Raw genomic sequence first — 24,805 nt, 5'->3', positions numbered from 1 at the left:
GAAGCTCAAAAGACGAAAATGTAATTTTATTTTTTGTAAATTGAAATTTGCTATCGTAAATGTTAGCAACACCTCCGCCTTTGCGGGATGCACAGGGGATATGGTCACTAGTGTAACCAGGAGGTAAGGCCTCATTTAACACAGTAAATTCATCAGGCTTAAGCCATGTTTCAGTCAGGCCAATCACATCCGGATTGTGATCAGTGATTAGTTAATTGACTATAACTGCCTTTGAAGTGAGGGATCTAACATTAAGTAACCCTATTTTGTGATGTGAGGTATCACGATCTCTTTCAATAATGGCAGGAATGGAGGAGGTCTTTATCCTAATGAGATTGCTAAGGCGAACACCGCCATGTTTAGTTTTGCCCAACCTAGTTCGAGGCACAGACTCAATGGGGATGGCTGAGCTGACTACACTGACTATGCTAGTGGCAGACTCCACTAAGCTGGCAGGTTGGCTAACAGCCTGCCTCCTGGCCTGCACCCTATTTCATTGTGGAGTTAAAGCCCTGTCTATGTTGGTAGATAAGATGAGAGCACCCCTCCAGCTAGGATGGAGTCCGTTACTCCTCAGCAGGTCAGGCTTGGTCCTGTTTGTGGGTGAGTCCCAGAAAGAGGGCCAATTATCTACAAATTCTATCTTTTGGGAGGGGCAGAAAACAGTTTTCAACCAGCGATTGCGTTGTGAGACTCTGCTGTAGAGCTCGTCACTCCCCCTAACTGGGAGGGGGCCAGAGACAATTACTTGATGCCGACACATCTTTCTAGCTGATTTACACGCTGAAGCTATGTTGCGCTTGGTGACCTCTGACTGTTTCATCCTAACATCGTTGGTGCCAACGTGGATAACAATATCTCTATACTCTCTACGCTCGCCAGTTTTAGCTTTAGCCAGCACCATCTTCAGATTAGCCTTAACGTCGTTAGCCCTGCCCCCTGGTAAACAGTTTATGATCGCTGGGTGATTCGTTTTAAGTCTAATACTGCGGGTAATGGAGTCGCCAATGACTAGGGTTTTCAATTTGTCAGAGCTAATGGTGGGGGCCTTCGGCGTCTCAGACCCCGTAACGGGAGGAGTAGAGACAAGAGAAAACTCGGCCTCAGACTCCGACTCGCTACTTAATGGGGAAAACCGGTTTAAAGTTTCTGTCGGCTGAATGAGCGACACCAGTTGAGCATTCCTACAGCATTTCCCTCCAGAAGCCATGAGAAAGTTGTCCGGCTGCGGGGGACTGTGCGGGGGGATTTATACTAACGTTAGTATCTGTACTTACTGGTGGCACAGACGCTGTTTCTTCCTTTCCTACACTGAAATTACCCTTGCCTAACGATTGCGTCTGAAGCTTGCCTAACGATTGCGTCTGAAGCTGGGCTTGCAGCACAGCTATCCTCGCCGTAAGGCGATCGTTCTCCTGTATATTATGAGTACAGCGACTGCAATTAAAAGACATGATAATGTTACTACTTAGCTTCGGCTGTTGAAAGTACTGACGAACCATGTCCAGATAAAGCGTCCGGAGTGAAAAAGTTGAATGAGGGAAAAAACTCTTTGCATCAACTTCATGTCATTACCAAAAGCCTTTGACACTTATGAAATGTTTGTAATTATACTTCAGTATTTCATAGTAACATCTGACAAAAATATCTGAAGACACTGAAGCAGCAAACTTTGTGGAAATTAATATTTGTGTCATTCTCAAAACTTTTGGCCACGACTGTAGGTCGCATTCTGTATCATACAGCTATGAAAGTTATATATTTACAACCACCTGCTCGATTGGAATTAAGCGACATCTGTGTCTTGAGTGTCCAAGAACGGTTTAGTTTTTTTGTGTTCTGACTTGTAAAACAGAATGAATAAATAAGTAATGTAAACATTATCAGTAATTACCAGGAAACTCTACAACATTTGTTTTAAAATCACACCAAGATTGTTAAAACTGGCCTTAGCTTATTGAGCGATCTGATTAGGATTTACCCTCGTAGCAAGGCCTATTTATCATGTGGAGGTTTCATTCAGATCTCTTTTTTTTAAAACACACTGTCTTTGGCAGGAGAAAGACCAGACTCAGAGGAACCAGAGCCAGGGACGTCCAAACCAACAAGAAGACACCAGTGTTCCCGCTGTGGAAAGTGTTTTAACCAGTTAAGGGACCTGTACCGACATGAGAGAATACACACAGGGGAGAAATCTTACCACTGCTTGCAGTGTGGAAAGAGTTTTAACCAGTTAGGGCATCTGAAAGAACATGAGATAATACACACAGGGGAGAAGCGTTACCACTGCTCCCAGTGTGGCAAGTGTTTTAACCGGTCAGGGAACCTGAAATCACACGAGAGAATACACACAGGGGAGAAGCCTTACCACTGCTCCCAGTGTGGCAAGTGTTTTAACCAGTTAGGGAACCTGAAACAACACAAGAGAATACACACAGGTGAGAAGCCTTACCAATGCTCCCAGTGTGGAAAGTTTTTCAGCCAGTCAGGGGATCTGAAAAAACATGAGATAATACACACAGTGGAGAAGCCTTACCACTGCTCCCAGTGTGGAAAATTTTTAACCCGGTCATGGCATCTGAAAGAACATGAGATAATACAAACAGGGGAGAAGCCTTACCACTGCTCCCAGTGTGGAAAGTGTTTCAACCGGTCAGGGCATCTGAAAGAACATGAGATAATACACACAGGGGAGAAGCCTTACCACTGCTCCCAGTGTGGCAAGTGTTTTAAACGGACAGGGAACCTGAAAAAACACGAGAGAATACACACAGGGGAGAAGCCTTACTACTGCTCCCAGTCTGGCAAGAGTTTTAACCAATTAAGCAGCCTGAAAAAACATGAGAGAATACATACAGTTGAAAAGCCTAACCACTGCTCAGAGTGTGGAAAGTGTTTCAACCGGTCAGGGGATCTGAAAAAACACGAGAGAATACACACAGGGGAGACGCCTTACCACTGCTCCCAGTCTGGAAAGGGTTTTAACCAATTAAGCAACCTGAAAGAACACATGAGACTGCACATAGAGGAGAAGGCTTACAAAAGCTCAGACTGTGGGAAAACCATATGAAATTGCTTCTTCCAATTATTGATAAACATGTACCTGTTAAGAAACTGACTGTTAGAACTGTTAAGGCTCCATGGATTGATGAGGAATTTAAAAACTGTATGTTTGAAAGAGTTTGGGCAAAAGGAGTGGCTAATAAGTCTGGCTGCACATCTGGCTGGCTTACGTACTGCAAATGGAGAAATGATGTGACCAAACTCAACAAAATAATACACTTTATTAGGAAGCCAAGATCAATGATATAAAGAATGATGGAAAAAAACTTGTAAAAAATCATAATGAAAGAAAAGCAGTGCAAGTATTGAATGTTGTAAAGTTAGTGTGAGAGAGGTGGAAAAATTGTTATCGATCAATAATGACATTGACAACTTAGATGGGAAGCTACTGAGGACAGTAGCTGACTCTATAGCCACTCCTATCTGTCATATGTTTAATCTGAGCCTAGAGGAAAGTCTTTGTCCTCAGGCCTGGAGGGAAGCCAAAGTAGTTCCACTACCCAAGAGTGGTAAAGCGGCCTTTACTGTTTCTAACAGCAGACCTATAAGCTTGCTGCCAGCTCTTAGCAAACTGTTGGGAAAAATTGTGTTTGACCAAATACAATGATATTTCTCTGTAAACAAATTAGCAACAGACTTTCAGCATGCTTATAGAGAAGGGCACTCAACATGTGCTGCACTGACACAAATGACTGATGATTGGTTGAGAGAAATTGATAAGAAGATTGTGGGAGCTCTATTGTTAGATTTCAATGTATCCTTTGATATTATTGACCATAACCTCTTGTTGAAAAAACGTATGTGCTATGGCTTTTCAACCTCTGCCATAATGTGGATTCAGAGCTATCTATCTACTAGAACTCAGAGGGTTTTTAATGGAAGCTTCTCTAATGTCAAACATATAAAGTGTAATGTACCTCAGGGCAGCTCTCTAGGCCCTCTACTCTTTTCTATTCTTACCAATGACCTGCCACTGGCATTAAACAAAGCATGTGTGTCCATGTGTGCTGATGATTCAACCATATACGCATCAGCAACCACAGCTAATGATGTCACTGAAACACTTAACAAAGAGTTGCAGTCTGTTTTGGAATGGGTGGCCAGTAATAAACTGGTACTGAACATCTCTAAAACTAAGAGCATTGTATTTGGTACAAATCATTCCTTAAGTTCTAGACCTCAGCTGAATCTGGTAATGAATTGTGTTGCTGTTGAACAAGTTGAGACTAAATTACTTGGCATTACCTTAGATTGTAAACTGTCATGGTCAAAACATATAGATTCAGTGGTTGTAAAGATGGGGAGAGGTCTAGCCTCAAAGAGATGGTCTGCTTTTTTGACACCACACTCCAAAAAGCAAGTTCTGCAGGCTCTAGTTTTGTCTAATCTTGATTATTGTCCAGTCGTGTGGTCCAGTGCTGCAAAGAAAGACCTATTAAAGGTGCAGCTGGCCCAGAACAGAGCGGCACATTTTGCTCTTAATTGTAATCAGAAGACTGATATTAATACTATGCATGCCAGTCTCTCTTGGCTAAGAGTTGAGGAGAGACTGACTGCATCACTTCTTCTTTTTATAAGAAACATGAATATGTTGAAAATCCCAAATTGTTTGCATAGTCTGTAAGGGAATTCTGCCCTATGTGCACAGAAGAGACCACAGGAAATCCGTATTTGATCAGAGCTTAGTTTGTTTAATAAGGATTGCAACCCGGAGTTTACACTTACAGCAATTTGCAAGCAAGACACTCAGTTCAAAATATGGTGTTTTCCCTTTTTATCCCCTACTGAGGATCACCCCGCCCCGGGTGATGTCCCTTATTAACACCATATAAGCTCATAATTTCAGTTCAAAATATGGTGTTTTCCCTTTTTATCCCCTACTGAGGATCACCCCGCCCCGGGTGATGTCCCTTATTAACACCATATAAGCTCATAATTTATAGTTGCTAATACAAAGATGTCTCTGCTAGGCGGAGTTCAGCTTATTGCGTTATTGGCAGTTAGTTTCCCTATCACTCTTCCCCTTATTGCTATCATGTCAGACTGGAAGTAAGACTGGAACATAGTATCAACAGGAACTCTTAGTTCCCTTTATCCATCTGTTACCTAAAATATAGTTTCAACACATAGACATCTGACTTTGTACAGTTGACCTTTTCATGCACTTGCAAGGTGTCAACCACTGATTCTTCATCTCAAGCTAAAGCAACACAAGAATCATTGTACTTTTGTCATCACAGGTGTTCCTATAATGTACAGATATCATCAAAGTTCTTACAAGTCAACTTACACACAGCTCTGACACACACACTTATCCCACCAGACATGCCACCGGGGGTCTTTTCACAGTCCCCAAGTTTCCAGAACAAATTCAAGAAAGCGTACAGTATTATATAGGGCCCTTATTGCATGGAACTTCCTTCCATCTCATATTGCTCAAATAAACAGCAAACCTGGTTTCAAAAAACAGATTAAGCAACACCTCACGGCACAACCCCTCTCCCCTATTTGACCTAGATAGTTTGTGTGTATGCATTGATATGTAGGCTACGTGTGCCTTTTACAAAATGTATGTAGTTCTGTCCTTGAGCTGTTCTTGTCTATTGATGTGCTGTATTATGTGTCATGTTTTGTGTGGACCCCAGGAAGAGTAGCTGCTGATTTTGCAACAGCTAATGGGGATCCTAATAAAATACCAAACTCTGTTATTCTTTCTGAGCTCAGAAATAAAGATTCTTGGTTTGACTTGGACTCCAACAGATCCTTATTTTATAATATCCACCTCAAATCTCCCACGGATTGCTGTTTATCATTGTCTCAATGAAGAGTTCTTTGTTTTACTTTCCAATAAACATTGTTTCCACGTCAAAATAAAAAACATCTTTAACATAATGAACCTTCACTATCTTCATCCCTAAACTAGCAACATTAACTATTGTCTATTGTTATTCTCAATGACCTTCCTGGCCATATGAAATCCTAGCTAAATACAATGTTCCCTACCAGTTTTCATTTTATTTATTTATTTTTTATTTAACCTTTATTTAACCAGGTAGGCAAATTGAGAACACGTTCTCATTTACAATTGCGACCTGGCCAAGATAAAGCAAAGCAGTTCGACACATACAACAACACATAGTTACACATGGAGTAGAACAAACATACAGTCAATAATACAGTGAAAATAAGTCTATATACAATATGAGCAAGTGAGGTGAGATAAGGGAGGTGAAGGCAAACAAAATATATATATAAATAAATAAAAAAATATATAAAGGCCATGGTGGCGAAGTAAATACAATATAGCAAGTAAAAAAAATAACACTGGAATGGTTGGTTTGCAGTGGAAGAAGGTGCAAAGTAGAGATAGAAATAATGGGGTGCAAAGGAGCAAAATAAATAAATACAGTAGGTAAAGAGGTAGTTGTTTGGGCTAAATTATAGATGGGCTATGTACAGGTGCAGTAATCTATGAGCTGCTCTGACAGCTGGTGCTTAAAGCTAGTGAGGGAGATAAGTGTTTCCAGTTTCAGAGATTTTTGTAGTTCGTTCCAGTCATTGGCAGCAGAGAACTGGAAGGAGAGGCGGCCAAAGGAAGAATTGGTTTTGGGGGTGACCAGAGAGATATACCTGCTGGAGCGCGTGCTACGGGTGGGTGTTGCTATGGTGACCAGCGAGCTGAGATAAGGGGGGACTTTACCTAGCAGGGTCTTGTAGATGACCTGGAGCCAGTGGGTTTGGCGACGAGTGTGAAGCGAGGGCCAGCCAACGAGAGCGTACAGGTCGCAGTGGTGGGTAGTATATGGGGCTTTGGTGACAAAACGGATGGCACTGTGATAGACTGCATCCAATTTATTGAGTAGGGTTTTGGAGGCTATTTTGTAAATGACATCACCGAAGTCGAGGATTGGTAGGATGGTCAGTTTTACAAGGGTATGTTTGGCAGCATGAGTGAAGGATGCTTTGTTGCGGAATAGGAAGCCGATTCTAGATTTAACTTTGGATTGGAGATGCTTGATGTGAGTCTGGAAGGAGAGTTTACAGTCTAACCAGACACCTAGGTATTTGTAGTTGTCCACATATTCTAAGTCAGAGCCGTCCAGAGTAGTGATGCTGGACAGGCGGGCAGGTGCAGGCAGCGATCGGTTGAAGAGCATGCATTTAGTTTTACTTGTATTTAAGAGCAATTGGAGGCCACGGAAGGAGAGTTGTATGGCATTGAAGCTCGCCTGGAGGGTTGTTAACACAGTGTCAAGAGAAGGGCCAGAAGTATACAGAATCGTGTCGTCTGCATAGAGGTGGATCAGAGACTCACCAGCAGCAAGAGCGACATCATTGATGTATACAGAGAAGAGAGTCGGTCCAAGAATTGAACCCTGTGGCACCCCCATAGAGACTGCCAGAGGTCCGGACAACAGACCCTCCGATTTGACACACTGAACTCGATCAGAGAAGTAGTTGGTGAACCAGGCGAGGCAATCATTAGAGAAACCAAGGCTGTCGAGTCTGCCGATGAGGATGTGGTGATTGACAGAGTCAAAAGCCTTGGCCAGGTCAATGAATATGGCTGCACAGTACTGTTTCCTATCGATAGCGGTTAAGATATCGTTTATGACCTTGAGCGTGGCTGAGGTGCACCCATGACCAGCTCTGAAACCAGATTGCATAGCGGAGAAGGTATGGTGGGATTCGAGATGGTCGGTAATCTGTTTGTTGACTTGGCTTTCGAAGACCTTAGAAAGGCAGGGTAGGATAGATATAGGTCTGTAGCAGTTTGGGTCTAGAGTGTCTCCCCCTTTGAAGAGGGGGATAACCGCAGCTGCTTTCCAATCTTTGGGAATCTCAGACGACACGAAAGAGAGGTTGAAAAGGCTGGTAATAGGGGTGGCAACAATTTCAGCAGATAGTTTTAGAAAGAAAGGGTCCAGATTATCTAGCCCGGCTGATTTGTAAGGGTCCAGATTTTGCAGCTCTTTCAGAACATCAGCTGACTGTATTTGGGAGAAAGAGAAATGGGGAAGGCTTGGGCGAGTAGCAGAGGGGAGGGCAGTGCTGTTGACCGGGGTAGGGGTAGCCAGGTGGAAAGCATGGCCAGCCGTAGAAAAATGCTTATTGAAATTCTCAATTATAATGGATTTGTCGGTGGTGACAGTATTTCCTATCTTCAGTGCAGTTGGAAGCTGGGAGGAAGTGTTCTTATTCTCCATGGACTTTACAGTGTCCCAGAACTTTTTTGAGTTTGTGTTGCAGGAAGCAAATTTCTGCTTGAAAAAGCTAGCCTTGGCTTTTCTAACTGCCTGTGTATACTGGTTTCTAGCTTCCCTGAAAAGTTGCATATCACGGGGGCTGTTCGATGCTAATGCAGAACGCCATAGGATGTTTTTCTGTTGGTTAAGGGCAGTCAGGTCAGGAGAGAACCAAGGGCTATATCTGTTCCTGGTTCTAAATTTCTTAAATGGGGCATGCTTATTCAAGATGGTGAGGAAGGCATTTTAAAAAAATATCCAGGCATCCTCTACTGACGGGATGAGATCAATATCCTTCCAGGATACCTCGGCCAGGTCGATTAGAAAGGCCTGCTCGCTGAAGTGTTTCAGGGAGCGTTTGACAGTGATGAGTGGAGGTCGTTTGATCGCTGACCCATTACGGATACAGGCAATGAGGCAGTGATCGCTGAGATCTTGGTTGAAAACAGCAGAGGTGTATTTGGAGGGCAAGTTGGTTAGGATGATGTCTATGAGGGTACCCGTGTTTACGGAATTGGGGTGATACCTGGTAGGTTCATTGATAATTTGTGTGAGATTGAGGGCATCAAGCTTAGATTGTAGGATGGCTGGGGTGTTAAGCATGTTCCAATTTAGGTCGCCTAGCAGCACAAGCTCTGAAGATAGATGGGGGGCAATCAGTTCACATATGGTGTCCAGAGCACAGCTGGGGGCAGAGGGTGGTCTATAGCAGGCGGCAACAGTGAGAGACTTGTTTTTAGAGAGGTGGATTTTTAAAAGTAGGAGTTCAAATTGTTTCGGAACAGACCTGGATAGTAAAACAGAACTCTGCAGGCAATCCTTGCAGTAGATTGCAACACCGCCCCCTTTGGCCGTTCTATCTTGTCTGAAAATCTTGTAGTTAGGGATGAAAATGTCAGAATTTTTGGTGGTCTTCCTAAGCCAGGATTCAGACACGGCTAAAACATCTGGGTTGGCAGAGCTAAAGTGCTAAAGCAGTGAACAAAACAAACTTAGGGAGGAGGCTTCTAACGTTAACATGCATGTCTTTGGTTATGCAAACGTTTGTTTATTAAATTATATTTCTCATTGAGATTAATATATTTTTTATTCTGTATGGGTCACGCATTGCTTTGCTCATATGTTCCCTTATGGGTCAATTATTTTAATTAGAATATAGCAATGATGCTCTCTCCTCAATCACTTACAGTTTCTTTGGAAAGTATTCAGACCCCTTGACTTTTTCCCATTTTGTTATGTTACAGCCTTATTAAAAAATGTATTAAATGAAACAATTTCCTCAGCAATCTACACACAATACCCCATATGACAAAGCGGAAACAAGTTTTTTATACATTTTTGCAAATGTTTTAAACACAAAAATTATTTACATAAGTATTCAGACCCTTTGCTATATGAGACTCATAATTGAGCTCAGGTGCATCCTGTTTCCATTGATCATCCTTGAGATGTTTCTGCAACTAGAATGGAGTCCACCTGTGGTAAATTCAATTGATTGGACATGATTTGGAAAGGCACACACCTGTCTATATAAGGTCCCACAGTTGACAGTGCAGATCAGAGCAAAAACCTAGCCATGAGGTTGAAGGAATTGTCCGTAGAGCTCCGAGACAGGATTGTGTCGAGGCACAGATCTGGGGAAGGGTACCAAAACTTTTCTGCAGCATTGAAGGCCCCTGATTTAGCCCCCTGCAGTAAAAGGTTATTCATGGAGTTAAATGATCTGTTTAAGTCATTTGTAAAGGGCACATCGTTAAGAATACAATTATCTTTTTTTTTGTGGTCTATATCCTCTCAATCATTTATTCCTTCATAAACAGAAAACGTTAACCTAAACACAACATGTGTGCAAGGGCCCCTCTAGGTTCACAATCTCTTGACCATTAAATCTGGATAGCTGACAACTATTATTTAAAGGGTAAAAGTGATCTGTTTAGGTCGTCAGTAAAGGAAGTATAGTTAAAGAGTACAATGACCCTTCCATAGAGGATGGTGTGAGAACTTTGGGGCTTATTTTGGGGGGGTTGACTGAGACATCCCTCGGACAGTCTTTTATGGGGGGTAAAATGTATCTGTTTAGGTCATCAGTAAAGGGGACATCTTAAAGATTACAATGACCCTTTCAAAGACAGACATCCCCCGGACCTCCCCCCATAACTATTTTTAAAAGGGTAAAAATTATCTGTTTAGGTCGTTAGTAAAACATATGTTTTGAAAGACACCTGGGGGTCCAGGTTGTTAGTTATTTTGTGTACATGTAACCGATTTGAAATGGCTAGCTAGTTAGCGGTGGTGCGCGCTAGCAGCCTTTCAGTCGTTGGCGTCACTTGCTCTATGACATTGAGGTAGTGGTTCCCTTTACTCTGCAAGGGCCGCGGCTTTTGTGGAGCGATGGGTAACGATGGGTGACTGTTGTTGATGTGTGCAGAGGGTCCCTGGTTCACGCCCGGGTTTGGGCGAGGGGACGGACGTAAAGTTATACTGTTACATACATATAGTTCCCCTGTGTGCAAGGGCCCCCCTAGACTCACAACTTCTTGACCCTTAACATTCCCAGACAAGGGGAGAGATAGAGGGAGAGAAAGAGAGAGAGATATATTTCATTGAAGGTAAATTACATTTTCTTTCAAACCTTTTATTTTATTCAAAAACTTTAGTAGTCATTTAAACTTACATATTACAATTATTAAAGTTTACTATGTAATATTAAATACTAAATTATGTCACTAATGTTTTTTTACTAAAGAACTTATAAATATAAATCATAAATCATACATGTTATTATTACATGTAGAAACACCACATGACAACAACATGGTAGCAGCACCACATGACAACAACATGGCAGCAACACAACATAACAACAACATGGTAGAAACACCACATGACAACAACATGGTTGCAACCCCACATAACAACAACATGGTAGAAACACCACATGACAACAACATGGCAGCAACACAACATGACAAAAACATGGTAGCAGCACCACATAACAACAACATGGTAGCAACACCACATAACAACAACATGGTAGCAGCACAACATGACAACAACATGGTTGCAACCCCACATAACAACAACATGGTAGCAACACTACATAACAACAACATGGCAGCAACACCACATGACAACAACATGGCAGCAACACAACATAACAACAACATGGTAGAAACACCACATGACAACAACATGGTTGCAACCCCACATAACAACAACATGGTAGAAACACCACATGACAACAACATGGCAGCAACACAACATGACAAAAACATGGTAGCAGCACCACATAACAACAACATGGTAGCAACACCACATAACAACAACATGGTAGCAGCACAACATGACAACAACATGGTAGCAGCACCACATAACAACAACATGGTGGCAACATGACATGGCAGCACAACATGGTAGCAACACAACATGGTAGCAACACAACATGGTAGCAACACAACATGGTAGCAGAACCACATAACAACAACATGGTAGCAACACAACATAACAACATGGTAGCAACACAACATGACAAAAACATGGTAGCAACACCACATGACAACAACATGGTAGCAGAACCACATAACAACAACATGGTAGCAACACAACATAACAACAACATGGTAGCAACACCACATAACAACAACATGTTAGCAACACCACATAACAACAACATGATAGCAACACCACATGACAACAACATGGTAGCAACACCACATGACAACATGGTAGCAACACAACATGGTAGCAACACAACATGGTAGCAACACAACATAACAACAACATGTTAGCAACACCACATAACAACAACATGGTAGTAACACGACATGACAACAACATGGTAGCAACACCACATGACAACAACATGTTAGCAACACAACATAACAACAACATGGTAGCAACACCACATGACAACAACATGTTAGCAACACAACATGGTAGCAGCACCACATGACAACAACATGGTAGCAACACAACATGACAACAACATGGTAGCAACACAACATGGTACAAACATTATTGGGCACAGACAAGAGCACAAAGGCAAGAAGGTAGAGACAACAATACACCACGCGAAGCAGCCACAACTGTCAGTAAGAGTGTCCATGATTGAGTCTTTGAATGAAGAGATGGAGATAAAACTGTCCAGTTTAAGTGTTTTTTGCAGCTTGTTCCCGTCGCTAGCTGCAGCAAACTGAAAAGAGGAGCGACCCAGGGATGTGTGTGCTTTGGGGACCTTTAACAGAATGTGACTGGCAGAACGGGTGTTGTATGTGGAGGATGAGGGCTGCAGTAGATATCTTAGATAGGGGTGAGTGAGGCCTAAGAGGGTTTTATATATAAGCATTAAACCAGTGGGTCTTGCGACTGTTATACAGTCTTGCGACTGTTAAACTGAGATAACCAGTTTACAGAGGAGTATGGAGTGCAGTGAGGTGTCCTATAAGGAGCATTGGTGGCAAATCTGATGGCCGAATGGTAAAGAACATCTTGCCGCCCAATGTATCCTACCATGACTATATCCAACCCAGCTCCATGTGTTGCCACTATCATGTATCCTACCATGACTATATCCAACCCAACTACATGTGTTGCCACTATCATGTATCCTACCATGACTATCCAACCCAACTACATGTGTTGCCACTATCATGTATCCTACCATGACAATATCCAACCCAGCTCCATGTGTTGCCACTATCATGTATCCTACCATGACTATATCCAACCCAACTCCATGTGTTGAATCTATCATGTATCCTACTTGGCTGAAGCTTTGATCCAGTGGGAGACGTATTGAGGAGCAGGGAGGTTAAAGGTCACTTCGGGATACAGCTGTTACTCTACACTATCCCTAGATAATCCAGTAATGAGAGAAACTGAATAGAATATTTAGGGCCCTATTCTTTTCTTTTTTTAACCTAATTCCATTTTCTCCATTTTTCCAGGTTTCACATTTGTCCCTGTTTTTCTGTTTTTCTCTCTAAATCACACTGTTAATAGAAAAACAACAACATTGGATGTTCTAAGTCCACAACAATACTTAAATCACATCAGGAGACCACTTTTGAAGTCTGAGAAAAATCTAAGAAATTTTCATTTTTGTGTGTAGATACCCTTTAATTCAAGTGGCACCAGCAAGAGCCTTGCTTGGTTGGTGGTGTCTCTGTAGCACACATGTGATTGCAGAGTCTGCTGAACAAATCACAACTGGATTGATGCAAATAATCATGAAATCATTCTGCCAGGTAGGCATAGACTACTTTGTAGTGAACATTTACTTGACAAGGTTTGTGGGAAAGCTTTGTCGTGTCTTTGCTATCGTTAAATTGAAGACTTATAGTTTTTATCATATAGTCCTGTAATTAGGGCTTACGCTATCACTTGAGTAATAACGTAACTAATTAACTATGAATTCGAGGGCACCAGGGAAAGTTATTAGATTACAAAGTTATAATTTCCCAATATAACCTTTCAAATATTTTCATATCTGATCAATAGTCTTCTAATTAATTATTTATTTACTCTACCTCGTCAGTCTCATTCCAAACGTCGTAAATCGTTGATCTGCACGAACCCAGTCTTCACTATGAGTCATCCATACATCAATTGTCTTAAATCATTTATTTATTACTAACTAATTAATTCACAGAAATGCATAAACAAACAAACAAACTTAAAATAGTTACATGAAATGATGGGAGCAATATACCCTAGTGGGCTGAACCGGCATGGCGGCTGTTAGACAAAAGGGAAAGTTGCATTCGACTAATAATTCACTACAGAGTCCATAACTATAACAATTGACATGCTAATCCTTACACATGAACGCTCACTCATTCGGGAACAATTGCAATCAATATATATATAGTTACGTTCAGTGTGTGTGTCGTCTTGATCGTTGGAGAGAAGTTCGTTTTTGTTGGAGTTATTGTGGAGAGTTCAGTGACATTCGTTATAGAATGGATGTTTCGGCGGTTGTCTTTCTTCGCGTTCAATGATACCGAATTCCTAGCTGCAGACTAGAAGTCAATATCAAAGAATTGTTATGATTCGTATAAGAGTTTTAACCACGTGGGATGGTTAAAAGATTCAGCAGTCTGGTCTCAAACCTTGGCCCTCTCGTTATCGAGGTAAGCTGGTCTGCAACCTTTGTCCTCTCGTGATTGAGAGAAACATGGTCATAATGGTAATTTCTTAGGAGTTGGGTTTTATTCAGATAGCAGAGAGGGGTGGTCCCATGGTCTCTGACCCATACTGGGCTCAGGGCGGTCCTTGGATTTAGTTCAAATCAAAAAGGTATTTGTATTTTTCTTAATTAAACAGTCCAAAATCATATTACACAATTATACAAACAGTATCATACTCACTCATTCATTTTATACAACAAACAGATGTAAACCTCATATCTGAGGTTATTATATAAACAGCGGTATGGTAATGTGGTCCCACAGTCTCTCCTGAGATTCCCACATGGGGACAAATGGACATGTTAATAGCTAGGATCTTCACCAATATTTCCTACTTTGGCAGGAACATGAAATATGTTCGTACCTCAAGTTCTGTGAGGTGGAAGAGAATTCCTTTGTCCTGAAAGTTTACCCTCTGTCTTAATACTGTTTGTGGTGGGGAGATTCTCAGGAATTTACGACATCTCTCTGTGATCACCGCATGGGTTGTGGTGGAAAGGGAGAGGCAGGGAGAGGGGGATGGGGTTTGCTATACCCACGCAGGCAACGTCATGACAGCTTTTTAATCAACCAGAAGATGGTTGTCATTAGCATAATCGCCCAACAGCTAAACATAATGGTAGACAATTGCACTCAGACAGTGGCATTTCCGGGCTTTTTCCTCTTCAGAAAGTTGAAGGAAAATACAAATCACTTAGGATAATTTAGACGACTTGCAGGCAGTGGGTTCAGAATAACTATGACATAAAAATGAAAACTCTTTAATCTGTCACCTAATCCTACCTAATGGGCAGGTCAGCCCTGGAGTAAAGTATTGGCTGTAAGAAGTAAGAGAAAACATAACATCTGTTTATTTTATTTTATTACCTCTCATGACATTGCTTGCAAGAATAAACATTGTAATTAATATTTTTCCAATCTGCGTTACCCACTCCAGTCAGCAGGTGGCGATTTGAGCCTTTCAGGTGATGCTGCTTGCGTGACGTATGTTCTAGTGGACGGAACTGGAGGCTTCAACAGCGACAAAAGGCTTCTGATTCAACCAACGTGGTGATTTGCTAGCGAACTTAAAACCGAAACATTGAAGCGATTTAGACCAATCTTGTGTATTTTACTCTTAGTGTTTTGAATATAATTCTGTTTACTTATCTACTCTTTCATTTACACGTAATTTGCTTGTTAAATTAGCAAATGTGTTAAATTGATAATGCACTAGGCTAATCGACCGGAGCATGAGCTCACTAAGCTCGACGGAGAAAGAAGCTCTGATGAAAGGAGAGGAAGAAGCTTTCAGGATGAAAAAGGAGGAAGAGGAAGCTATCACATTGAAAGAAGAAGAGGATGATATTACAGTGAAAGAGGAAGATGGGAAAGAGGTTGTCAAAGTGGAAGAGGAGGAGGTAGAAGCTTTCAGAATCAAAAAGGAGGAAGATGCCATAACATTGAAAGAAGAGAATGTAGTGAAAGAAGAGGAAGAACCTTTTAGAGTAAAAGAGGAAGAGGAGGCTATCTCAATAAAAGAGGAGGAAGACGTTTTGGGAGTGAAAAAGGAGGCTGAAGAGTCGATTAAGACCAGTGAGTACTGACTTAAAAACGGGCACAAAATATGCATTTCTTGAACTAATGTGGGGTTTGAAAGGGGCATTCTACTGAAGTTCTACACTTTGTTGTATGTTGTTCAGTACTCAATAAATTGTTAATGGTGCTATCCGTCATTGGTACATATATTTTTGTGACTTTTATATTAGATGTATTGAAATATCCATGTAGTCCACATTAAAGTGCACTTCATAAATCAGGCTTTTCAGAATTCAACGTCTGGGAGCATAATTTCTAATACATTTTCAAAGGGCCGCAAAAGGACCCCTTTTCTTGGAACGACCCTTTTACATTTGCAACACAAACAACATTTTAGGAAATCACGATGAAAGTGGCCATTATAGGCACTTTTTTAGACATATTCATGCCTCTTGTAAGACTCTGTGATTGCAATCGATGGTCATAAGTTCACCATCTGTTTGATGTTCTCGTTCACACAGGAGAGAGACATGACTTTCGTGGATCCTCTGGGGAGCCTCAACAACATCCTGATGCTGACGAGGCAGAGAAGAGTCTCTCCAGATCAGACCACCAGATGGTACAGCTTGGTCTGGTCTAGCATACAGCTTGCTCTATCAGGATCCACGTTTCTGTAAGGCACTTTATGACAACAGTGACATCAGCATCCATAATGATATGTGTCTGTGTCCCCTCTTTATGGTTACCAGGACAACGCTAGCCCTTCCTCCCTCCCGGAGTCCCCATGTCATGCCTCTCCCGGTAGCACCTTACTGCTGGGTATGAAGAGGCTGTCTGTGCTGCTGGTGGACTGCAGGAAAACAACGGGGCTGAGTGGAACTGTGAGAGGAGGAGAAGAGAAGAAAGGATCAGATTTGACTCATCAAAGTAAGTGCTGTAGTTTAGTTTGAACAAATGCAATAGATCTGCCCACTGGTATCTGTTACCAGGACAACCAGCAGAGTTCTGTTTGTTGACAGGAAGATAGACTGGTATCTGTTACCAGGACAACCAGCAGAGTTCTGTTAGTTGACAGGAAGATAGACTGGTGGATATGGATGTTATGAATATCATAACACTGAAAAGGATTCTGCCAATGAAAAGAGAGAAACCAATAGACCATATAAGACCTTGATGAAAGTTAGCTTTAGAGAGAAAGTTAAAAGATGATCCAATGTAAGGTGCTTGTTTTACAAAAACTTTTCATTAAAACATGGATGTTACATTGCCTGTCCCAGTCAACCCCCCTATCTTTACAAGACTGTAGAACAGGAAAACTAAACTCCAGACACTGTTAATTAATGAACTAATACTGGAGGAAAGCTGTGATCAGGCTGCCCACTCAAGAGAAAGCTTCAAACTGTAACCAGTGCCGTCAACCTTGTTCAGGTTATCAGTCAACCTACCAGGGTAGTTACAAACAGTAGAGGAATGAAATCATCATGTTTTGATCATATCTTTACTAATGCTGCAGAAATGTGTTTTAAAGCAGTATCCAGATCCATCAGATGTAGAGATCACAATATAGTAGCCATGTCTAGGAAAACCACAGTTCCAAAGGCTGGGCCTAATATTGTGTAAAAGAGGTCATACAATACGTTTTGTAGTGATTCCTATGTTGTTGATGTAAATAATATACTTTTTTTTAAACAAAGATAAATGACATAAAGAATGATTGTAAAAATCTTTGGAGCATCTTCAATTAAATTTTGGTTTAAAAAAATCAGCAATGACACGTCACCGGTGTTTAATTTCTATTTTACCTTTATTTAACTAGGCAAGTCAGTTAAGAGCCTGGGTACAGTGGGTTAACCGCCTTGTTCAGGGGCAGAACAACAGAGTTTTACCTTGTCAGCTCGGGGATTCGATCCAGCAACCTTTTGGTTACTGGCCTAACGCTCTAACCACTAGGCTACCTGCCGCCCCAGAGCTACCTGTCTACCAGAACACAGAGAGTGTTCTTTAATGGAAGCCTGTACAACAAAATCAAGGTAGAATCAGGAATTCCCCAGGGCAGCTGTTTGGCACCTGCTTGTTTCAATCTTTACCAACGACATTTGAGTAAAGCCAGTGTGTCTATGTATGCGGATGACTCAACACTGTACACGTCACCTACCACAGCGACTGAAATGACAGCAACACTTAACAAAGAGCTGCAGTGAGTTTCAGAATGGGTGGCAAGGAATAGTTAGTTAGTCCTAAATATTTCTGATTACCTTAAATTACATGTCCTACTATGCTAATTCTGTAGCGGTATTGTTAGAGGGGGGAAAAGATACAATTTTTGTTGGGAGCCAGGCAGGTATTAACCCTAGTTATTAAAGTTAGTTATTACCTATTATAACATTATTAATATTATTAAATATTATAAAAACCGAAAGGATAAGAGTAGAATAGATAGAGTAGCGCTTCCAGACATGAAACATTATGGACATGAAACATGATGGAGTCTTAAAGGAGGACTGTAGCATCTAATGATGAAACATTATGGAGTCTTAAAGGAGGACTGTAGCATCTAATGATGAAACATTATGGAGTCTTAAAGGAGGACTGTAGCAGCTAATGATGAAACATTATGGAGTCTTGAAGGAGGACTGTAGCATCTGATGATGAAACATTATTGAGTCTTAGAGGAGGACTGTAGCATCATGAGGTAGCCACATGGAATGCATTTCAATTAACATGTGTGCCTTTTTAGAAGTTAAGGTGTGGCATTTCTTTCCTTAAAACCTGTTTGGGATAGGGGGCAGTATTTTCACATCCAGGTTGAAAGCGTGCCCAAAAGTAAACTGCCTGCTACTCAGGCCCAGAAGCTAGGATATGCATATAATTGGTAGATTTGGACAGAAAACACTATAACGTTTCTAAAACTGTTAAAATAATGTCTGTTAGTATAGCATAACTTATTTGGCAGGCAAAACCCAGAGGACAAACCATCCAGGAGGATCATTTTGTTGTTGAGGTGACTCTGTTTTCAATTGTTTTTCTATGGGAACATAGATTTCTGTGGCACTTGGTTGCAGTTCCTATTGCTTCCACTAGATGTCAACAGTCTTTAGAAATTGGTTCATGTTTTTCTTTATAGAAATGAAGAGGTACGGCTATTCAGAACGAGGGTCCAGCCTTGTGCTCTCTAATGTTTTGATGCGCGCTCCAGGTCACGCGCTTCACGTTGTTTTACGTATTTACGTATTAATATACCTAAAGTTGGATTAGGAAAGTTGTTTGAAATGTTTGGACAGAGTTTACAGGTAACTTATTAGATATTTTGTAGTCATGTTGGGTGAGTTGAAACCGGTGTTCCAAATAAATGGACATTTAGGAGATATAACGACGGAATTAATCGAACCAAAGGACCATTTGTGATGTTTATGGGACAAATTGGAGTTCCAACAGAAGAAGCTCTTCAAAAGTAAGGCATGAATTATATCGTTATTTCTGAGTTTTGTGTCGCGCCTGGCTGGTTGAAATGATTGTCATGTGTTTGTTTGATGGGGTGCTGTCCTCAGATAATCGTATGGTTTGCTTTTGCCGTAAAGCCTTTTTGAAATCTGACACGGTGGCTAGATTAACAAGAAGTTAAAATTGAATTTGGTGTATTGCACTTGTGAATGCATGAAAGTTAAATATTTCCTATAAAAATATATATATTTCATGCTCTGCACTTTCACCGGATGTTGTCGAAACGTTCCGCTAGCGGAACCCCTAGCCATAACAGGTTTTAATGTGTTTGAGCCAATCAGTTGTGTTGTGACAAGGTAGGGGTGGTATACAGAAGATAGCCCTATTGGGTAAAAGACGAAGTCCATATTATGTCAAGAACAGCTCAAATAAGCAAAGAGAAACAACAGTCCATCATTACTTTAAGGACCATCACAGGAATGGAAAGCCCAGAGTTACTTCGGATGCATAAGTTCATTAGAGTTACCAGCCTTAGAAATTGCAGCCCAAATAAACGCTTCACAGAGATCAAGCAACAGACACATCTCAACATCATCAGTTCAGAGGAGACTGCGTGAATCAGGCCTTCATGGTCGAATTGCTGCAAAGAAACCACTACTAAAGGACACCAATAAGAAGAAGAGACTTGCTTGGGCCAAGAAACACGAGCCATGGACATTAGACCGGTGGATATCTGTCCTTGGGTCTGATGAGTCCAAATTTGACATTTTTGGTTCCGAGCGTCATGTCTTTGTGAGATGTGAGGGAGGTGAACGGATGATCTCCGCATGTGTGGTTCCCACTGTGAAGCATGGAGGAGGAGATGTGATGGTGTGCGGGTGCTTTGCTGTTGACAATGTCAGTGATTTATTTAGAATTCAAGTCACACTTAACCAGCATGACTACCACAGCATTCTGCAGCGATATGCCATCCCATCTGGTTTGGGCTTAGTCCCACTATCATTAGTTTTTCAACAGGACAATGACCAACACACCTCCAGGCTGTGTAAGAGCTATTTGACCAAGAAGGAGAGTGATGGAGTGCTGCATCAGATGACCTGGCCTACTCAATCCCCCGACCTCAACCAAATTGAGATGGTTTAGGATGAGTTGGATCACAGAGTGAAGGGAAAGCAGCCAACAAGTTCTCAGCATATTTGGGAACTCCTACAAGTCTGTTGTTGGAAAAGCATTCCAGGTGAAGCTGGTTGAGAGAATGCCAAGAGTGTGCAAAGCTGTCATCAATGCAAAGTGTGGCTGCTTTGAAGATTCTAATATATATTTTGATTTGTTTAACACTTGTGGTTACTACATGTTTCCGTTTGTGTTTTTTAATAGTTTTGATGTCTTCACTATTATTCTACAATGTAGAAAATAGTAAGAAATTAAGAAAAACACTTGAATGAGTAGGTGAGTTCAAACTTTTGACTGGTACTGTACGTTGAATTCCCTGGCAACAGCTCCAGTGGACATTCCTGCAGTCAGCATGCCAATTGCACGCTCCCTCTGAGACATCTGTGGCATTGTTGTGTGACAAAACTGCACATTTTAGAGTGGCCTTTTATTTATTAACAAGGTGCACCTGTGTTTAATAATCAAGCTGTTCAATCAGCTTCTTGATATGCCACACCTGTCAGGTGGATTGATTATCTTGGCAAAGAATAAATGTTCACTAACTGGGATGTTAAAAATTCTCCAATCTTTTTTTTTTCAGCTCATGAAACATCCAACACTTGTGTTTATATTTTTGTTCATTGTCGTAACTATCAGTTTTAGGAACATTTACCCAAATATTTCACCTTATTTTTTTACTTTACCCAAAATATGACATGTTTCAAAATGTTGAAAATCTGTGAAGGTCTAAATAAGAAATTGGTCCATTTAAACAGCAGGTGTCGAACCCTTTCAACAACGGGGAGATGTTACTGATGTGCTTTGTGTCTTCGACGTAAAAACTAGTTTTGGACTTCCACTTAAAATTACTTATTTACTTATTTTATGTTTAAGGAAGTGTGTAGTTCACATTCTGTATCATACAGCTATGGAAGTTATATATTTAGAACCACCTGCTCAATTGGAATCTAGCGACGTCTGTGTCTTCAGTGTCCTAGAACTTTTTAGTTTTTTGTGTTCTGACTTGTAAAACAGAATGAATAAAATAAGTAATGTAAACATATTATCAGTAATTACCAGGAAGCTCTACAACATTTGTTTTAAAATCACACCACGATTGTTAAAACTGGCCTCAGGTTGAGGGATCTGATTAGGATTTACCCTCGAAGCAAGGCCGTTTTATCATGTGGAGGTTTCATTCAGGTCTCAATTTTTTTTAAACACTGTCTTTGGCAGGAGAAAGACCAGACTCAGAGGAACCAGAGCCAGGGAGGTCCAAACCAGCAAGACAGTGTTCCCACTGTGGAAAGTGTTTTAACCAGTTTGGGGACCTGAAACGACATGAGCGAAGACACACAGGGGAGAAGCCGTACCACTGCTCCCAGTGTGGAAAGGGTTGTTACTTCTTATGGGAGCTTAAACAACATGAGAGAATACACACTGGGGAGAAGCCTTACCATTGCTCCCAGTGTGGAAAGAGTTTTGAAATGAAAGGACACCTGAACCAACACGAGAAAATACACACAAGGGAGAAGCCTTTTCACTGCTCCCGGTGTGGAAATTGCTTTTGCCAGTTAGGGAACCTAAAACGACATGAGAGAATACACACAGGGGAGAAGCCGTATCACTGCTCCCAGTGTGGAAAGTGTTTTAACCAGTTATGGGAGCTGAAACAACATGAGAGAATACACACTGGGGAGAAGCCTTACCATTGCTCCCAGTGTGGAAAGAGTTTCAAAAGGAAAGGACACCTGAACCAACACGAGAAAATACACTCAAGGGAGAAGCCTTTTCACTGCTTCCAGTGTGGAAAGTGTTTTTGCCAGTTAGGGGACCTAAAACGACATGAGAGAATACACACAGGGGAGAAGCCGTATCACTGCTCCCAGTGTGGAAAGTGTTTTAACCAGGTAGGGGAACTAAAACGACATGAGAGAATACACACAGGGGAGAAACCTTACCAATGCTCACAGTGTGGAAAGAGTTTTAACCAGAAAACCTACCTGAAAATACATGAGAGAATACACATTGGGGAGAAGCCTTATCACTGCTCCCAGTGTGGCAAGTGTTTTAACCAGTTAGGGGACCTAAAACGACATGAGAGAATACACACAGGGGAGAAACCTTACCAATGCTCACAGTGTGGAAAGCGTTTTAACCAGAAAGCCTACCTGAAAAAACATGAGAGAATACACATTGGGTAGAAGCCTTAGCACTGCTCCCAGTGTGGAAAGTGTTTCAACCAGTTAAGGGACCTACAACGACATGAGAGAACACACACGGGAGAATCCTTACCACTGCTCCCAGTGTGGAAAGGTTTTGCATGACTGAAAGAACAAATGAGACCGTACACAGAGGAGAAGGCTTATAAAAGCTCAGACTGCGGGAAAACATATTACTCATCACAGTCACTTAAAGGTCATTAGAGAATACACACAGGAGAGAGAAATTATTTCTCTTAGCGTGTATATTGATATTTCACGTCACATTGACTTAAAATTCATCAGAGAACATACACAGTGCTCCCATTGTCTTATATTGTTGACTGATAATGATTACCTGTTTTTACCATATGAAATTGCTTTGTACAAAGTATACTAAAACATATATTTGTATGTTTTATTAGAAAACACGAATTGAATATGGAGTTTGTCGGTTTGAATATAGAGTAGGTCAGATTCCTTCTGTTTTAAATGGTCAATTTTTATGCGATTATTAGAAAACATGAATTGAATATTGAGTAGATCCGATTCCATGTGTTTAAATTGTCCTTTTTTAAACTCTGTGTGTGTTTATCTGGGTGTCTTCCTCCAGCACTACAGATAATCAAGTGATATTTGGATGTGATGCATTTGTTCCGTTGTTTACATTTACAATGTTGGCCCACTGATGATTTAATGAAATGAAAATGTTCACAGACTGTAATGCAAAATGTTAATTGTATGTGTCCACATATCTGAGTATGTGACTTGTGGTGGATGAATCAGAATTAGTTGGGTAACATAGATAATTAAGATGTCTTATCTGCATAATATGCTCATGTGATATACTTGTTATTAAAATGTATCCATTCGGACTCTGGTGTTGGCAGTTGCACTTCTTCCCTCAGCTGGGGCTCAGTCACCTGGGTCCCAGAGAGGGGAGAGGTCAGGCTTGTCTTTCACATGTCCCTGGTGCTATGCAGAATATCAGGAAGGGAAGAGGACAGGAGGGAACATTGTCTTCATATGTGAATGTATCTGTTAAACTATGCGAAGGGATGGTGTGATTAATGGGGAACCAAGTGAGCTTGTCCAGGAGTGGGGTCAAGAAGGGGTTTTACTTGAGATGGGAGTATCTAGAGTTGACAATTGATAGAGTTGACAATTGAGTTATGCCATTGGATGAGTTGGTGTTTTGTGCTATGAAGTACCAGGAACGAGATTAGAACCTCGTCTTAGGGACCAAACTGAATGATAAATTATAGCGAATGCTATCTGGCTACGGGATACTCCTTTCTCATTATAAAGTCTCACTTTGTAAACTGTTCCTAATATCTGTGGTTTATGTCGACTAGGGGGTGGATCTTTGCTATAAAAGATCTCAGTAGCCATTGTGTTGCCACTCTCCACGGTTCATTAGAAATAGTGAATTGTTGAAAGTCATTGCAAAGATCTTATTATTAAATATGTAGTTTAAGTATAACTCTGATTGGTGTGTGAAGTTTGTCTCTCCTCATTTGGTAACACAGACATTAACCACCACAGACTAACCTTGTGAAACTGTCCTATTATAATCTCCTGTTCCTGGGAGTATCATCCTGTGTTGCAAACCAGCTGCACCTGCATCCTTGTATGAATAAAGTCCCTCCCAGGAACAGGAAACTATAAAGATATGTGCTCATCACCCAATGCTTCAGCAATTCAGACTGTCTACACTGCGCTGTGTAACTGTTATTCTCTCTGAGCTCAGAAATAAAGAATCTTGGTTTGACTTGGACTCCAGCAGATCCTTATTTTATAATATCCACCACAACTCTCCCACAGATTGCTGTTTATCATTGTCTCAGTAAAGAGTTCTTTGTTCCACTTTCCTGGGGTCATTTACAAGCCTCCCACTGGTTGAATAAACTTTTGTTTCCACGTCATTTCAACAAAACAAATCCATGTGATGTTAGATCAATGTGAAAAACGGATTGGATTAGTGATAATCCATCAA

At 41.1% G+C, this 24,805-nt stretch overlaps 2 protein-coding genes across 2 annotated transcripts; both read left to right on the top strand.

The window, feature by feature from the left end:
* Positions 1 to 2,054: 2,054 nt before the first annotated feature.
* LOC129848992 (zinc finger protein 85-like) lies at positions 2,055 to 5,808 on the top strand (the record flags this gene model as incomplete). The annotated part of the gene is made up of 1 exon (XM_055916074.1): positions 2,055 to 5,808. A coding segment is annotated over one exon (1,016 nt), but the record flags the coding sequence as incomplete, so codon positions are not given.
* A 7,082-nt stretch (positions 5,809 to 12,890) lies between these two features.
* Positions 12,891 to 24,580, top strand: LOC129848991 (zinc finger protein 883-like). Its single transcript, XM_055916073.1, has 4 exons — positions 12,891 to 16,072; positions 16,537 to 16,634; positions 16,765 to 16,942; positions 21,845 to 24,580. Exons 1-4 carry the CDS (start codon positions 15,730 to 15,732, stop codon positions 22,810 to 22,812), a joined length of 1,587 nt encoding a protein of 528 aa, XP_055772048.1. The 5' UTR covers positions 12,891 to 15,729; the 3' UTR covers positions 22,813 to 24,580.
* Positions 24,581 to 24,805: the final 225 nt, after the last annotated feature.

The sequence above is a fragment of the Salvelinus fontinalis genome, unplaced genomic scaffold, assembly GCF_029448725.1.
Source record: "Salvelinus fontinalis isolate EN_2023a unplaced genomic scaffold, ASM2944872v1 scaffold_1320, whole genome shotgun sequence".
In the NCBI taxonomy this organism is placed as follows: domain Eukaryota; kingdom Metazoa; phylum Chordata; class Actinopteri; order Salmoniformes; family Salmonidae; genus Salvelinus; species Salvelinus fontinalis.
Note: the sequence above shows the minus strand (reverse complement) of the source record. Positions and strands in the feature narration are given on the sequence as shown.